Source organism: Mirounga angustirostris, unplaced genomic scaffold (genome assembly GCF_029215605.1).
Source record: "Mirounga angustirostris isolate CCGP_5_RB_7025 unplaced genomic scaffold, mMirAng1.0.hap1 SCAF_5, whole genome shotgun sequence".
In the NCBI taxonomy this organism is placed as follows: domain Eukaryota; kingdom Metazoa; phylum Chordata; class Mammalia; order Carnivora; family Phocidae; genus Mirounga; species Mirounga angustirostris.
This window is the reverse complement of record NW_026991713.1, coordinates 139,187,387-139,205,342: the sequence shown is the minus strand read 5'-3', so window position 1 is coordinate 139,205,342 and position 17,956 is coordinate 139,187,387. Positions and strand designations below refer to the sequence as shown.

General features: G+C 52.5%; 1 protein-coding gene across 9 annotated transcripts in view; it reads right to left on the bottom strand.

Annotated features, from left to right (window-relative positions):
* Positions 1 to 1,049: 1,049 nt before the first annotated feature.
* The window catches only part of DIP2C (disco interacting protein 2 homolog C), a 398,847-nt gene continuing 381,940 nt past the window's right edge, over positions 1,050 to 17,956 (bottom strand). For 7 of the 9 annotated variants that reach the window (XM_064592166.1, XM_064592168.1, XM_064592167.1 and 4 more), the window contains 5 exons: positions 12,429 to 12,486; positions 10,524 to 10,598; positions 8,440 to 8,614; positions 6,896 to 7,019; positions 1,050 to 4,403 (listed from right to left, as the gene is read on the bottom strand). In XM_064592166.1, coding sequence (XP_064448236.1) covers positions 4,151 to 4,403; positions 6,896 to 7,019; positions 8,440 to 8,614; positions 10,524 to 10,598; positions 12,429 to 12,486 — 685 coding nt within the window. In that variant the 3' untranslated portion in view covers positions 1,050 to 4,150. Of the gene's footprint in view, positions 4,404 to 6,895; positions 7,020 to 8,439; positions 8,615 to 10,523; positions 10,599 to 10,872; positions 11,283 to 12,428; positions 12,487 to 17,956 lie in introns of those variants that run through there. The other 2 variants (XR_010411754.1, XR_010411755.1) reach the window with 2 other exon arrangements.

The following is a 17,956-nucleotide window of genomic DNA, read 5'->3' as shown; positions in this document are numbered from 1 at the left end:
AACTCCTAGGGCGTTCTACCCTTCCGCCTCTGCTGGGCAGGCCTCGTGCAGACACGAAGCAAGAATGGAACCCTGGCGCGGGAAGGCCTGTCGGCCGGTCTGCACGGGTTACTCGTTCGCCCAGAGGTCTTTGCAGCTGGGGCAGTAAATCCAAACCAAACCCGAAGCACCACGAAGCCTCAGACGCAGCGGCGGAAGCCTGCTGTCCCTGCCATCCCCACTCACCACCCCTGCTGAACGCCGCGTGTGCAGCACCGCGCGTACCCCTGCCGGCCGGAGTCGGGCGCCGAGCTCGGCCCTGCGCGCCACTCGGGTCCCAGACTCAGCCTGGAAGCCGGAGAGGCGGCGCGACGGCGGGCCTCGGGTTCCCAGGGGGCACTGGGCGCGCAAGAGGGGGGCCAGGGCGCGCCCCTCGCCTCTCCTCAGGTGCATGGACCGCCCGCCAGCGCGCCCAGGACCTTGCGGGGCAGATAACCACACAGGGAGACGACCGAGCTGCCACCAAGCCGATGCCAGCCGCGTCCGGGAAGCCAGCGTGGTGCAGGGGCGAGCGCAGCGAGGCGCCCGAGGTTGCAAGTCCCGCACGCGCGCATGCGCTCTGGGAAGCAGGGCCGCCTTGGGGCCGTGGGCGTGTCTGCGGGTCCCCGGCACCGCCCGATCCCGGGCTCCCGGGGCGCCGTCCTCAGCCGGCCGGGGTGCTCCGGGGCTTCTCACCCGCAGGTATTCGGCTAAGCCTGGTAACCTGGGGGTGCAGATCTGGGTGCTAATCATTTTCATGTGTACACAATTCATTTTCTGATAACCCTTAGGCTGAAGGTTGTACTGCTTTCCACGAGGCAAACCTGTAAGAATTCTCAGATCTTGGGCAAAAGACAGAGCTTTTAAGGTTGTCAAACGAGCAAAGATAATTTGGGTTGGAATAGCCAGCTAGGCCTACTTCCTGATATGCAGAGGTTTCCTGTCACACGGCTGACAAAGTATTGGCACACAGGACTCAGGCTTCCTCTTTGTCCCCCAAATTTACCAAGAATCTGTACACTTGCAGCAAATGTGAACAAATATATTTAGATATATTTAAAAGAATTAAAAAAACATTTCACAAAACATTTGTTGCCATAGGAATTTTTTAAGCAATAAATGCCCACATCAAAATTTAAACATTGTTCAAAGTATGATTTATCTGTACTAATAAGTAATGCAACAAATTATGTAAACAGAGTCAGATACATTTCCTATTTCCCTGCAGGAGTCACTTCCTTCCTGGGATTGAAGCTGTCCCAGACAGTTTTCCAGGGGACCAATTAAGAAACTGCTATTTTCAGAGCAACAAAAATAAAAGCTTTTATTTGTTCATTTGAATATAAAACAGGCGTTATCACAGATGTACAAAGCTTACTGGTGGTTTAACATACGAGAAGGTTGCCGTCCTTTGCACATAAAAATTTTGTTTGAAACCGTGATTGGTTGAGTACATGAATTTCTCTAACCAGTCACCACACTCTATGAAATAACGCTGCTAACATTCAACTGATAAAAGGGGCAGTTTCCCTTGGGTAAAGTGTCAAGCAGGATTAAATATATATAATAAACAAGCACCATGAGGAAGCCGCCCTGTTGGGTTAGGTCTGTGTTTCAATGTTCATTGTGTACCCTTCTTTGTGCAAGTTGATTACACGGTTTTGTCTGACTTCAAAAGCACAAGGTCACAAGACAAACATTGTTACATTCTCATGAATGATTTATCTACAGCACAATTTCTAATACAGAACAATCCTTCTTTATTGCTGAAACGGGTTTCCTTTCCTTTTTCTTGCACAAATGACCTTCGATCCCAGCCCCCAACCCTTTGGACCTCAACTCTACCATGAGAGATGACAAGGACGTCACTAACCACTTTCACAACCGCCCCGCCTTGCACGTGAAACTGACATGGTGAAGGTGAAGGTGAAGGTCATATTGGAAGTGATACCTGATTTGTTGTTTGCTTCCGACATCAGCTAGACCTCACAAGTTATCCCGTAGCTGTGTTTCCTAGTCAGTATCTTACTGGAAACCTGAAACCTCCTTCCCCTTAAACAAGGTGGGTGTGTGTAAGAAAACATCTTTTTTTCTGTGTGTGGTGGGTTTTTTCCCCCTTAGGAAGCAGAAGACTGTAGGAATGTGTATCTGAAGCATGTAGAGAAGATTCACACACAGCAATGAAGTCAAACAATATCTTAAAGATCAAATAATTTGTGGAGATGGAAGGACGCACCCCACATGCAGACAAATTTAAAAAAATGCCACTGAAAATTTTTAAAAAACAATTAGCCTTGGATCTCGGAAGTCAAACAAAACTCTTTTAGCAAAGGGCTTACTGCTGGCGCACACAGCAAAGGCAGATGAAGACATTGCCTACAGAATGGTGAAAAGAGACTCTAAGGTTTGCCCAGCAACAATCTTGGCCATGCACTTCTAGCAACGAGAGCCACTGCAGGGTCATATTGGGGCAGTTATAAGATAGATCACGCTCGGACAGCGGATACCTCTTCTTGGCTGGACACAGATGGGCCATGTCGATCGAGGAGTGTACAGATGAGACGTGGCGGCGGCAGCAGCGAGAGACGGAAATCAGAAACGTGTCATCCACAGGTGGTGAAATGAAGGCAGCTGGGAGGCTTTCTCGCTCCAGCCAGTGGCTCTGGGAGGAGTCCCGGGGCGGTTCATGAGGGGGGAGCCCCAGAGCTCTGGGCGGGGGAACCCCAGAGAGCTGGCTGAGGTGACGGTCTCCTATGTGAGTCTTTTCCCTTAAAGCTGTTCTGGACAGTCTGTCCACTCCATACAATGGCCATCTGAGGGGAATCAACACAACCCGGTGCAAATGACCATAAAAGAGCACTCCTTTTCATACCAAGGACCAAAAAGGGTGACATTAACAAAAAGGATGAACAACAAGGATTTCTTGCAGCTAAGAGAGCAGTGCTACTCAGCGCCTGCCTTCCCTAATGTCCGCTCAGCGTCGTAAGCTCACACTGGCACAGACCGCTCACCGTTGCCCCCGCAGCGAAGGGAAGATAGTGCACATTTCGCCTCAAATTCCTTCCCCAACTTCGAGATGGCAATAATTTCACTTGCTGGTCTCTGGTTCTAGAAGAAACATTTAGACCGGGCTACCGGCAATCTGGGATTGCTCGCATCAGCCAAGTGGGTGTGAGAGAATCTCGCTTTATCTACAGTACAGTGGAGGGGACACCATGCAAGTGACAGGTTCTGCATTTTAAACTTTAAAATCTCCTTTGTTCATTAGTGAATTTATATTTCATATATATATATTTGTTGTGATACTATCCACGCAAGATAATACAACACTTTTTTATATTAGCAAACATTACAAGACTTTAATGTTCTTGAATGTTTTTCTCTTTTATACTTCTAAAGAGATCAAAATAAATTAAACGTTTTGTACATAATTACATATGAAGAAGTTAACTTATTTTATCTTTTTAGTTTAGTACAAAGATATCTGCAAGAGAGTTGCCGAAATACACCTTATTTATAATTTCTTCTCATTCTATGCTAACTTCAAAGGCCATATGTTAGCCTTTGTTTATCCAGCACATTTCTGACAAAGAAAGCTGCTAAAATCTAATCGGAAGGTGCTATTTGGAAGGTTTTCTCGTACCTCAACAAACTTTCCTAAAAGGATGAAATCTAGCAATGGCTTAAATTAGTAACAAGGTCCATGTCATTAAGATTTCATGACACATTAAACAGAGAAAACAATTCTTTGTCACACTACATAAATTGTTTAAAAGAACCCATCTGGAGGGCAGAATATTTTTTTAATTGCTATTTTGGCTTAACAAAATACCACATTTACGAAGAAAGCACTTATTATCCAATAATTAAAAAAAAAAAAGAAAAGAAAGTTTTGAAATGGGTTTTTCCAACAAACTGAAGGCAGTAATCCAAAGTCCTTCTGAGCAAACTTCAGTGGTAAATTCACATTTCACATTTCACCCCCATGCCAATCAGGACTGCAGTGGAAAGTCTCACCACCGCGTGAACAAAGGCTCCATTCTGGCGAATGTGGCCCTCATGTCTGCAAACTTGAGTGACACTGAGAAAAACGTTTACTTTCCTAGAAAAGTCTACGGGACCAGAGACGAGACTACATGTTGTAGGCCACATAGATGGGATCTAGCTGGTCTGCCAAAAACCCATCCCGCAGGTGCATACGCTGCTTCTCTCCCCGGGAGTTGATGGGGATGACACCGATGTCCACCACGACCACGACCCCCACCACCAGGTAGTGCTCCTCCAGAACCACGTTGGTCACTAAGGGGACCAGGTCCAAGGCTTCTTGCTCCGACCCATCAAGCTCAACCACCACCACCAACAAATTGGTCCAGGTGAACACAGCGCTGCAAGAGAGTAAAAAATCATCACTATGCCGTGAGGTGTTTATGTAACAATTTCGTTTTCTTTTCAAGAAGTGCCATCTGGTTCTTTTCTGATCTGCCTGCACATTGACGGTCTCTCTGAGCCCATGGCTTTTCGCTCAGTGGGTGGCTGCACACACTCCTGTGCTTAGGGTTTTCTACCGGCCGGCTCTCACGGGGGCCGCCACGCACGCAGGGGATCTCCGTGCCACGCAGCACCCTGACACGGCCCTGCCCTCTGCCCCCAGCTGCGGCCAAGGGGCACGCGGTGCCACGGAAGCCCCACCATGTGCACACCAGGCCCCTAAGGTGGAGTCCTGGCCTTGGGCTTGGTGAGCGGTAAGTTAGCAGAGGCCGGACAGCCCCTGGGGCTCTGGGGCCGGTCCTGACCTCCCTCTGCCACAGCAGGATGGGGGACGTCGAGGGAGGGTGAGAAACGTGGAGAGCCACCAGCTTGGTGCCTGGCTGACCGTGGGCCCCAGTCACACTGGGGCCAGACAACCCAGCGGTCAACTGCAGACATGGGGGCCCAACAACACGCTGCTGTCTGAAGCACTGAGTCTGGAAGGAGTGTCAGGCAGCAAGAGGTGACCTGTGTGGGGGAAAGATCCTCCAGAACATCAGAGATTCATCTGGAAGCATTTTATTTGGGATCTTTCAGTGGAGGGTCACCCAGAAGACTTGGTCGGGACAATCTGTGGGAGCCTAAACTCAGTACTTTACACTTTAAGCCACCTGCAGTTTATAAGGTTGGTCTTTAAATGGGGGTGGTTATAGGGCCTTAACAGGCTCTGCTCCTGGTGCCCGTGGTCTGCTGGCTGAGGCGGTCAGAAGCGTCCAGGGCAGAAGAGGCGGGGGAGGCGGGGGCCAGGCTCCAGGGGCCTGCAGTGGGTTGCTGGCATCTGTGTCCTCCAGCCAGACGCACAGAAGGGCCTAGGAGGCAGCAAGTATTTGGGAAACTCACTACAGTTTTCTAAAACTGTATGGGTATGTCTATTCAGAAAAAAACCTGCACGTTTTGTTTAGTATGACCAATATATACGTTACTGTGGAAGGGAAATATTGGAGAATGTGTTCAACAGACTACTGCTTCTCGAGTTTGCTGTGATCAGTGTGTACCTAAGGGAACAGTCCTGCCAAGGTCTGTTCGCAAGATGCGCTGGTGCCAAATTCCCATAAAAGGACACTTTATGACACTAAAACATTGCTCTGTGTGGCCCAAGTGAGCCCATACTGAATTTGTGATATCACAGATCTTACATGTATATTAGCCACTTGCGGTATAATTTTATTATAGCACCTGACGCTTATGATACAGTATCAGGAACCGGGGTTTCTGTATTTGATGGAGGAGGGGGTTTGCCAGGGAGTGATGGGCTGGATGAGCATTGTTTTCCTAGGGCCACAGATGTCCAACCCTGGAGACAATGGATGAGAAGGGCAAGATTTGGTTAGCTGGACCGTGCCACCCTGAAACAGCCACATGGAGGGACGTGAGTGTCTGCCTTTGGCCTTGGTGCGAAGTAACCGAGGGTGTGCGCTGGAGGAGGCGCCCAGGTCGGGCAGGGAAGGTGAGAAGAAGCAGGAAGAACAGAGCAGTTTGTGCTGGGCGGTTTCTGAAGGACCACAGCCCCGCAGGATGGAACTATGGGTGCACACGTGAGGCGAGGTGAGTGCGAGGCCCCACGCACATCAGGTGAGGCCACAGCAGGGCTTAGAACAAAAACTCGAATCCTGGAACAGAAACCCACAGGCGGCGGCAGGGAGTCCCCGTCACAGGTCTTTAAGGTGGAAACAGCCCTTTGCAACCAGATGGAAAATGTTTGCAGTAGGCAAGACAAACCAGTCTAAGTTATTTTCTTAAAACTACAGACTGGGAGGCTGTAATCGGTATGTACAGCTAGTGGCATGGAAACTGAGGTAGCCCTGTGCCGTCTCTGGGCTGCAGTCTCTCCAGGGATCCCAGCTCCTGTCCACTTGCAGCTCCAGCAGCCTCGGGGTGAGGAGGGACGTCACCACGTCGGAAGCACAGGGCCACGCGTGGGTTCGCAAACTCTCTCTTCTCTCTTCCAGGCTGCCGAGCCGCCCGTGTCCAGGTCCCATAAATGGCAACAAATAACTAGCCTGTAATCAGCTCACAAGGGGCAATGAACAACTCAGGCCCATCTACCCACCAGGAAGGACTACTCATGAGCGATTTCAGAATGTGCCTCCCTTGGGGTTCCTGAGCTTCGAGATCACATCAGGTCCCTGCCAGCTCTGGGGCCAAATGAACGAACAAACCTACAGTTAACGGTGTGGAGCCTCTTTGCACCCTTTATCACCATGTAAAGGCACCAAGTGAGCTCGGGGCCCCCAGGCCAGCCCCACCAGCAGCACAGCCAACCACATGGACCAGGGAGGGAGGATGAACCCAAGGGCCCTAGCCGGCCTGGTCACTGGCAGCTGGGTGCAAATGCCCACCCACTACTCACCATTCTGTGACGCTTTTATGGGCTCTGATGACCGAGGTCTCAATGTCTATCGGGTGATATCTCATCCCCCGCAGCTCCATCGCTTCGTCCAGCGCCCCCACCACATACAGGGCATCGTGGCGCTCTGTGCAGGGAGTGGAAAATGTGTGTGAACCTCACCACAATGGTGCTCAAGCTGCTTTGTAAGATACTGAGATTAAAACTACCCCTGAGTGAGAGACACATGCCAAGGAATGGGGTCACTGAGTGCGGGTAGCTAGTTCCTTTCTACTGGGACGCTGTGCAGCCCGGGGCCCCCAGGACACCAGCCTGGCCGGGATCATGGTCTCACGGAGAGCCAGCTGCACACCTCAGCACCCCGGGGGAGAGCGCACGTCCTGGACCAGCTCCTGCACACCTTCAATACACTATCTCCTACTCCTCGGGAGCACCTCCGCCCCTCGGCGGCCGGCAGATGCCGTGCTCTCCCGCAGCCACAGGTCAGGGCGCAGCACAGCCAAAACCAAACCCCGCCCCCTCTGATGGCATCCCATGAGGCCGTAACTGCTAGAATTCCACCTCCGAGTGGGAAAATCTTTTCCAGTTCAAGTCGGATGAGATGGGGATGTTTATTTGCTGGCTTCTATGACTGCAGCAGGACTCCCATCTTTTGGGGGGTCACAGAGGTGAGGAAACAGCAATAGTGCTGTCCCCAGCACCCCAGAATTCCGCGGGATGGGACCTGTCCCTCCTCCTGGGGGGTCTGGATCACCATGGCCCTGCCTTGCTTCGTTCCTCACAGGAATCCCAGAGGGCACCCTCAAATAAAACAGTCTTTGATTTTCCCAAATTGCAAACGCGATGCCAAAATGTTTTTGCGCTTTTCCACTAAATATACGCCAATTCAACCAGGTTCACAAAGCTCCCCCCAGGCAGGTGTGTCAGCAAGCCTCCCAGACACTCACCTCCTGGGGTTTGGGTCCGGCAGGATCTCCCTAGGAAATCTCAGCTCCCATCCTCTGAAATAACTGAGTCCTGCCTCTACTTTGAGTGGAACTAGGAGCTGAGACTCTCATAACAAGTAGACCTGTACCTTTTCATTTTTTATAACTCTCCTGCCTGGCGCCAGCCCCCACCAGAGGAGGGAGCAGTGCCTCCCCCTGCCCAAGACTGAGCGCCTCGCTACCTCCCTTTCCCGACAGGCCAGGCCTGGTCCGGTCAGGCAGAGGGCAGTGGGTGCGCTCCTGCAGCTGCTGTCCAGGTGGGCCTTGGGGGCATGGGGCTGCTGCGGGTGGGCGAGGGGTCCGTCCACTGCTTGGAGGGGCATGGTGTCCTTGCTCCTGTGCAGGGTTTAAATCTGTCCTTGGCTCCGTGAGAGACTGCGCTCACGGAGCACAAAGTCTCTCACGTGGCTCTGGCGTGCTGGACTCACACCGATCCTCCTCTCCTTCACGCTCAGCTGGTTTGCAGCAAGCATGCACAATGTGCTCGTGGGGCTGGTGTCCCAGTCCCACAAATGTTCTCAGGGCCTGGGGGCCTCTCCACCCACCTGCCCGGGCTCTTACCTCCATTTGCATCTGTGAGCTCCGTCCTCCGCAGGAACCCCAAGTAGCCTGTCCGTGCCCAGACCGTCTGGGTGTCTCCAAAACTTAACCTTGAGTTGAAGTGGTCTGACTGCAGGGACTCATCTCCATAAATGGTGAAATAACCACTGGCATTGTGGGCACTGTGAACCCAGATCTGTGAAGGAGGCAACAGAACTGGGTGAGTTCGCTGGGGAGGATCTGCAGGGAGGAAACTACCTGGGCAGTCAGTGACATCAGAGTGCCCATGCCCGGCGGGGAACCCGGCCGTGTTAATCTCACGCGGGCTTCAGGGGAGACTCAGACGCCACAGTATTTACTGGAATAGAGCCACTAAGTGAACAACGAGGCTGTCCACCTCTCGAGAAGCCCATTAAAACAGACTGAGGGTTTTAAAGTGAACATATCAAATGTGTTCACCGCTGGGCACCTGCGGCCACCTAGTCCTCTGTGCTGAACAAACCAAAGCCTAGAGCAGACACAGAAGTGACACCATCATTCAGGGGGAATGAAACCTGTCCCCTGCTCTCCAACACACAATTTCCTCATTAAGACACATTCCCGGTCAGAAAACGAGAGTGAGGTGGATTCTGACACCCGGCCGGCCCCCCCAGGTGCCCAAGACAGCACGCTGTCCTCCCCAATTTCATCTAGCAATGTACTTAAAGGAAATTCCTAAATAAGATCTGTACGGAATTTTATCACCTCAGCTCTGATCTTTACACATAACTGAGAAATTCAAATGAAGGGCCAAGCCGCAGCCCACACAGAAATGGAGTCTGGGGAGCGGTCAGTCTGTCCTTTAGTCACTCTTTACAGCTTGAGGCCTCCGGAAGAAGCGGTGGCCCAGCTTTGTTGTTTCAGCTGAAGGCGGGCTGACACAGGAGGTTAGCGTCCCGTGCACAGCAGAGTGATCTGACACTTGTATGTGGAACAGTAACTGTAGTCACCGTGCAACATTATTACACTCCCCAGGCTGCACTCTATTCCCGAGACTCACTCACTTCACAACTGCAAGTCTGTACTTCTTAATCCGCTCACCCACCTTCCCCTCCGCCAACCACTGGTTTGTTCTCTGTGTGTTGTGCGGTGGTGTTTTTAACGGGGTGTCAGCTACAGGCAGGTCTGTAAGGAGGGAAAGCTGACCACACAGGGCCAGTGACCCTGACAGCCAGGAGGCTCTCCCCGGGCAGGATGGGCTTCCTTCCACCCAGTGCACAGGGCAGGCTCGGCCTTGGAGAGAACGGGAGGGAAGGTAAGTGTGTTGGCACCCTTCCCTGATGTCCTCTGCGTCCTCTGTGGCCTGGCTGAGTGGGGCAGGGGAAGGATCGGGGACGGCGGGCTGAGGATGTGTGTTCTCCAGCCGCACGCGGCAGGAGGGGTGGTCAGCTGGGTTTCACCGTAAATATGGGCTGAAGGGTCAAAGGCAGTACGGACTTTCCGACCGAAGGAAATACCTGTCATTTCCTAACCTGCTTGCTACCGTTTACTGATATTCTATGAGTCTAGGCTGTGGCCGTACGCTCTGTGCACACTGCTCCGTCCTCATCCCCATGAACTCAGCAATGACGGCTTCCTTACAGAAATCCACTTTGTAGCCTGAACTTTCACAGCTCATTTTGAGTCACTTTCCAGCCAGTCAGTTGAGACTTACCCAATCTGATCAGGAGGTGTTGCCTCCTGCCTCTTGCCTCACCCAGGTGGGCATCCCGTAATTCACCTCACCAGAACGAGTACCCCATAAGTCACCTCTGCTGGGGGGCACCTGTAACTTGCCTCACCCAGGGGGGCACCCCATAACTTGCCTCACTCAAGTGAGCACCCCATAAGTCACCTCTCCCAGGTGAGTACCCTATAACTCACCTCTCCTGGGTGGGGATCCCATAACTCGGCTCACTCGAGTGAGTACCCCATAAGCCATCTCTCCCAGGTGGGTACCTCGTAACTCGCCTCACCCAGGTGGGCACCCCATATCTCACTTCTCCTGAGTGGGCACCCCATACCTTGCCTCACTCAGGTGAGCAACCCATAAGTCACCTCTCCTGGGTGGACACCCCGTAACTCACCTCACCCAGGTGGGAGTCGCCCAACGGTCCTTTTGTTTCTGGATTGGCAATTATGATCCGAACCCCTGGAAGTATCTATGTGGGAAAGGAGAACATTCTGGTCAGTGGACAGAGAGGTAGATGCTACACTCCAATCAGCCTTGACCTTGCCTTCATGTCACATGCCTGTTTTCCTTTCTAAAACTGTTTAGAAAGTAGTATGGCTTTAAATTAAAATTACATACCACAGCATGACATAATTACTATGTGACAATTGCATCTTATTGCAATTATTACTACAGTGATAAAGCCTGTGTTAATGTGATCTTAAAATTAAGAATCTGAATAAAAACAGGATAAATGATGTAACTCAGCCTGATGCTTGCAAAACAGGAATCTTCAGGTATTTCAATTAGTTTTCCAGTTATGTTTAACATTGTGCGTGACATCATGGGACGCTGATGTGGAGGAAGGGGTGAGGTTTGCAGTAGGCATTGAATTAAGGAGGTCACGGATCAAGTTTTCCAAGATGAGTGTGGACTGGAAGCGCAGGTGGGCACGGCACAGTGCGGTGGTGGGAGGAAGAGCCGGCGCATCCCAGCGTGTTCTGACTTGAATGCCCGTCCAGCTCTCCATCTTGGTTATGCTTCAACAACCTCCTGCACGTCACTGTCTTGTATCAGAATGCTCATATCAAGCATCTCCCTCTTAATGGAAGTTTGGCTTGGAAACATTCTGAATTTCACTAACACCACATGCATATGGCAGCAAAAGCTGGTTCTGCAAATTTAGAAAACAGCCTGTGTTGGTTCAGCTACTGGGAAGGGTTGAGATTCGGCAAAACATCGGTGGTGAGAAGTCCTGTCCCGTCCCTTGAGTCTGACGTGTAATATGGCAGCTCTGGTCCCTCGTCCTGCTAACGGCTGGCTTAGGGCAGGCAAGCACAGAGTCCTACCATTAGAACCAACTTAGTACTAGAACTCTAACTGGCGCTCATGTAGACGGAGATTATAAAAGGTCCAGAAGTGACACGAGGCACTTCTGGAATTACGTCAAGTGGGGCCAAAAACAGGAAAAAGAAGTCTTCACTTAGGTGTAAGTGAAAAACATACCCACAGTGGCAGAAACTACTTTGTCCCCTGACCACCCTTCTTCATCTACTTTCACAGCAATTGGACCTGGGTTTTTAGCTAGGCCCACGGATATTCAGAACCGATACAACGTTTCCAACCTTTCTTTCAGCCAGTGTGACTGCATGACCAGATTCTGGACAGCGGCACTGAAGTGTGTATAAGGTGGCTTAGGAGCCTTTGCTGAGGTCTGCACCTTTAGTTTCCCTTTGCTGCTTTTGCTGCTGCTGGAATGTGGAAACGATGGCTAGGGTGGGAGCAGCCACTTCTGACCCTGAGGCACCCTGGGAATGGGATCCATGCAAAGCAGAACAAGACAGAAGGTGGCAGGGCCCCTGGAGTTTTCATGATGTCTTTTATGTAAGAGAAAAGAAAAATCTAGGGGCACCTGGGTGGCTCAGTCGTTAAGCGTCTGCCTTCAGCTCAGGTCATGATCCCAGGGTCCTGGGATCCAGCCCCACATCGGGCTCCCTGCTCCGCGAGAAGCCTGCTTCTCCCTCTCCCACTCCCCCTGCTTGTGTTCCCTCTCTTGGCTGCATCTCTCTCTGTCAAATAAATAAATTCTTTAAAAAGAAATTGTTTAAAAAAATTTAAAAAAAGAAAAAAATCTAACTTGTTTAAAACACTGTTGTTTGTGGAGTTTCTGTACTCATGGCCAAACCTAGTCCTGAAATACTACATTTAAGAAAACTTTTTGGAGAAGATACTATATAAAATACATTTCTTAAAATGTCAAAGCCCATACGCCGAGACTCAAACTTACACAGAAATGTATCTTTCTTCCTTCAATACTTACTTTTCCTGATTCCATGAGGGGCAAGCTATGAGGAGAGCCTCTTTCCACCAAGCGGACTCTGCAAACAGAAAAAGAAAGTACGATGACTTGGGTGTTTTTGAGCCTACGGTTCCCTTCCTCCATATTCAGCACCTGGTCAATGCCGGGTGGGTTGCTGGGGGATGTTCAGTCTGCTCGTGAGCACCGTTCAACACAAAGACAGTTCAGAAATCAAAGAATAAGTGGTCTGGCAGCAGACGGCGGCTGAGCTCTGGCGGGGAGATGGAGAGAGATACGGGACAGGCCACAGAGGCCACATCCCAGTCACCAAGCCTACACAACAGCTGGGAAAATGATTCTGCATCGAGAGGAACCAGGACTCAACTCAGCACTTGCAGAAAAGGAAAGGAGTAAGCATTGCACCATAGCTCTGAACCCACTGCAGGCCGTGGGGACCGCACTGCCCGGGGCTGAGGTGCTTGTGAGGCCTCAGCAGGGCCCAGATCTGTGGCTGCAGAGAGTCTACCTTCTGACCCAGGTGTGTCTGAGCCCTGGGGGACAGGACTGGCCAATTTGGACAGCAAAACCTCCTTTCAGAAAAGAAACTCTTTTCCATTAAAAAAATACTTAATGGTGACTAAATCTTAAGAACTGTGGGCGGGGACGCCTGGGTGGCTCAGTTGTTAAGCATCTGCCTTCGGCTCAGGTCATGATCTCAGGGTCCTGGGATTGAGCCCCGTGTGGGGCTCCCTGCTCGGCGGGAAGCCTGCTTCTCCCTCTCCCTCTGCCCCTCCCCCGCTCATGCTCTCGCTCTCTCAAATAAATAAAATCTTAAAAAAACAAAACAAACAACTGCAGACGACACTGGTGTGATCACAACCTGAGCTGGCTAAATCCTTCCCAGCTGTTTTTTTTAAACGCCTGGTTTTGCATCTTGGCCACCGGACTACAGGACTGTGATGCAGTTCATTCATCCAAAAGGCAGTTTTTACTGGAAGAGAGTGAAGCGCAGGAGAAAGTGCTTGAACCCTGTGGAGCGGGAGTTGGGGGCATGGAGAGGTGGGACGCTGTGTCTCCACGCCCGTGGGGAAGTGAAGCTCAGCACGCCCCAGCCACCCTCTGCATGATCACAGCGATCCTCCTCCTAGCTAGTAAGTGCTCCAAAGATGGAAGGGGGCCGGAGGGGTGCTGCTGGGCATGTGGGGCTCCGCAGCCAGCCTTTGGTGTGGTGCCTCCTGTTGCTGCAGCTGAATCTTGGGGGTGGGGGCAGGAACAGGAGGACTGACACCTTCTCTTCAGCAGCCCTGGGGAGGGAGGGAGAGCACCTGAGCGGTGGCAGCGGTCATCTGATGATGTGGAAGAACTCACTAGTCCAATTTTGGATCATATGGTAACCACTAGGATCCCCGGTGTTTGTCTCAAGGAAGACTTGATGCCGACGGCAGCAAACGAGGGGTCATCCAAGAAAAACAGCCTAGATCTCATGCCCTACGGGAACAGTTCTAGAATATGCCACTGGGCTTAATGACATTAACCTTCAAAGATAATGCACCCGGTGCATTACTCCAGAATTGTAAGAGACACACCCGCTCAGGACCCAGGGAGGCTGCGTTAGGGCTAATGGCCCCCATCACAACAGCACTGAGAACCTGCGGGCTTCGCCTTGTCGCGCTTGTAGACAGACGTGGTGCTCATGCTGGGTCGGGAGGCCAGGACCGTGACACTGAGCTAGCGCCAGGCTCATCTGAACAGCCAGGTGAAGTGGACAGGCCTGTGTCCAGCGGCTGGCTGCCCATCTGGGGCGTCTGGATATCGGCAATTTGCTACAGATGGAGAAAGCCATGGGGATGTGAGGCCAAACTGGGCGGACAGTTAGAGGAGTGGGTGGGCTGACGGAGAAAGGGCCAAGCAGGCCCACTGTGTGGCTGGTCCCTGCGTGAGCAGGGCTGCTGTGTCTGGGGGTACCCAGCGGGCCAGCAACCAGGACAGGCACCCCCACAGGCCAGGAAGTCAGGCTGGGGAGCAAAACTCTGAGCCAAAAATGAGGGCTGTTTCAGACACACTTCCGCTCTGCTGGCTGTCCACGCACAGTGACCACTATTTTAGGATGTTAGAAAGCCCGGCCGGGCATTTTGGACATATCAAGCAGCTCTGACCACTGCATTAGGACTGTGAGGATGTCAGAAAGGGCATCCTGGTGTCAAGGGTGGAACCAGAAAACAAGGGGCAACGTCCCTGGACGCTGGCGTCTGGGGCCAGGACCTGTTCTCCCTCCCCGCAGCCTTCTCCCCAGGCCCATGCCTGGCCAATACGAGGGGAGAGCACAAAGGCACGCTGCCTCAGCGAGCGGGGCTCCTGGCCGCATGCACACTGGCTGGCGTCTGCCTCCCCGAACAGCGGCCTCCTTTGCCCTCTTCCTGCTCGAAGAGATTACTTGTGCCCTGTCCTTCCCTGTCCGACACTCAGAGAAAGGAGGGATCTCATCTCACATGTGGAAGCAAGGAGGCTCTACCATGAGGAAGGTCTTCTGTGGTCAGTATGGAAACGGTGTACTGTGTCTCCATAGGGAGCAGGAACAGGGTGCTGGCATCGCTCACAGTGGGTCCCACATGAAAAGGCTACAAATGCCACAGAAGATTGCCCTTCATCCACATGAAAAGAAAAATATCCCGAGAGTGAAATGAAAAAGAACCAAACCAAACCAAACCCTGCTTAAACAAAAAGGCAAAGCTGGCCAGCGTCAGGTCAGAGGACATCCAGTGGGCACCTGCCCTGCGGCCCGCGGCCGTGTGCTGCTGTGGGCACTGCTCTCTCCCTACAGTTTGCAAGGTTGTGGCCACACGACAGCACACGGGAGGGGTTGCAGGGACAGGCTCTCGGCCAGCGAGTGGGCCTGGATCTGTCCCACAGGGACGCGGAGCGGAGAACGCAATCCTGTCTTCCAAGAGAGGACAGAGCCTACAGCAGAGACCCTCTCGGGAGGACAGACGGACGCGGCAGAATCCATCTGACACAATGCAGGAGCTGATGAAACCCGCCAGCCCTGGGACGGGGACGTTCCACCACTGCTCTGGCTGCCCTCATGTCCATTCCTGAAGACCGAGCTGGCTCCCCAGGTCCCGAGTAAGACCCCTCCCCAGCCGACGCGATGCTCACCAGCACACGAGCGCGCTCGGGGCGCTGGCTGTCCCATCCCCCTCTGACCTGGCTATGCTCCTGTGGGGAAGAGCCCTGCCTCATCTCTGACATTCCTAAACTCAAGTGCAAACCCTGGGCTTCTGAAAACATGTTTTTCCGCCTAGGCTGTCTTAATGACTTGAAGTTTAGGCTTTTGCTAGAAAAGAAGAGACAGCAAGGAACACAGGTAATATGGGGGAGATTTATGATTCCTGATAAAATCCCTACCTCGTGCTCTGTCCTCGGGCTGTTCTTACCCCGACCCGAGCTTCACCCGGAAAGGCAACACGCCATCGGGCTGATGCCAAGGGGCTGCCGACGCAGGGTCGTTGCAGCGAGAGGTCTGTTTGCAAAGGCTTCCTTCCTCGTCAGGACTTCCTCCCGCTGCGCGGGACAGGCTGGGAGCATGCCACAGGCTCACGAGCTCTCCAACACGCTCGCCCCCTTCCTCCACCTGACACGGGGCTGTGGACCACGAGTCTCGCCCCGCGGACAGGAGCACCTTGCCCTCCCGGGGCCAGACCCGCTGATGCTGCCCTACACCCACTGTCACCCACTGGCTCAGGAGACACGAAACCACCCAGACATCACACCATCTGCCCCAGTTCGAGCGAGGGCGGGCGTCACGGCCGCTGTCAGGAGCATTCTGATGGGGGACCTGTCCCTGCTGGTCACGCTGCTGCCCAGCCCTGCCCTCCTGGCAGTCGCTCGTGACCTGGGGGTGAGCACCATCTGACCTTCAATCGCCACAGCCCGCTCTGCTACACCAGACGCAGAGGAGGGTACAGGACCCAGAGTCGTCCGCCCGTGTGAAACGAGCTTCTGTGCAGCCTCCCTCCTGGCCCATGCCCCGGACGTGCTGCTAGAAACCAGGCTGGGCTTTCACTTAAACGTTCTTCCAAAAAATCTGAAGCATCTCACATGCTGAATGTAACACAGTGAGACCACTGGCATGAAAAGCTGTTTAAAGTCCCAGAAGACGGAGGGGACATCCCTAACGACGGGGTGTGTGTGACGGCTTCCCGGACGTGGGTCTCCACTGTAGGTGCTGTGGCTGAATCTTGCCCTCAGCCTGCTGGTGGCTGAGGCACAGGGAGGAAAATGAGACAGAGTTTACCATCCAAGTTTGGCACTAACGGCATGCTGCTGCTGGGGAAGCGTATCCGAGGACGTACGAGGGACATCACGGTCACAGCCCCGAAGCAGGCGCAAAACAGCAGAACGCACCAAAAGCAGCGTGGCCTCTAAGGGAAGCTCGTCCCTGGAGTCAGCCCTTGATAACAGCGATGGGTTACATGCGGGCCAGCAGCCCCGTGGTGTCGTGGGAGCCCCAAACCGGGGGAAATCACCCCAAAACCAGTGATAACAGGCAGAACAGGAGAGCATGCTTACCTAATATAACCACTGTGCAAAGAGAATGCCTATGTGCATCTGGTGCCTTTTCTCTTATAAAATTACAAACCTAACACGCTCTTGCCCCCAACATCCCTCCTTCCAAATCCTGACTTTTGTGTTTCTCCTCGTCTTTCCCTCAGGTTGAATGGAGCCCTGCACCCTTTTCTTCCTGTTGGCGTCTGTTTGTGGACACCCAACTGAGGGTGTGGGCCAAGCCCTGTGTCCATTCATAAGATTCTGATGCAAATTCATTCAAATTAAATTTAGGAAAAACGTGTTTTTCAGACATCCAGGCTTTTCCTTTTAACTCGTAGCATTTATTTTTAGGAGTTTTATTTTTTATTTTTATTTTTTTTAAAGATTTTATTTGAGAGAGTGAACTAGAGAGGGGGAGGGAGAGAGCGCGCAAGTGTGCATGAGCAGGGAGCCCGATGCGGGACTTGATCCCAGGACCCCAAGACCATGATCTGAGCCGAAGGCAGACGCTTCACCGACAGCACCCCAGGAGCCCCAGGACAGTTTAAGATTCACAGAAAACCTGAACGCAGAGTGCGGACCCACCAGGCTCCTGGCAATAACCACGGTCCTGGACACACAAGCACGAGTGTTAGAATGTGAGGGACGTCCGCTGCAGCTAAGGGGCCGCATCAATACGTTTCTGTCAACTCGAGTCCAAACTTCATCATATTTGGCTAATGACCTTCCTCTGCATCCCACAGAGTATTCAGCTCTCACGTCTCCGTAGGCCCTCTAGGCTGCTGCAGTTGTTCACACCTTCCATTTTAATGACCATGATAGCTGTGAGGAGACGGGCAAGCTGCTCTGGGGGACCATCTGATACTCCTCCCAGGGTAGGACAGCGGTTGTGAGTTTGGGGAGGAAGACCACAGAGGAGAAGCCCTTCTCAGCACGTCCAGCCAAGGGCACATACTCAAACGAGGCATCCCTCTGTGCTGACCCTGACCTCCATCCCAGGA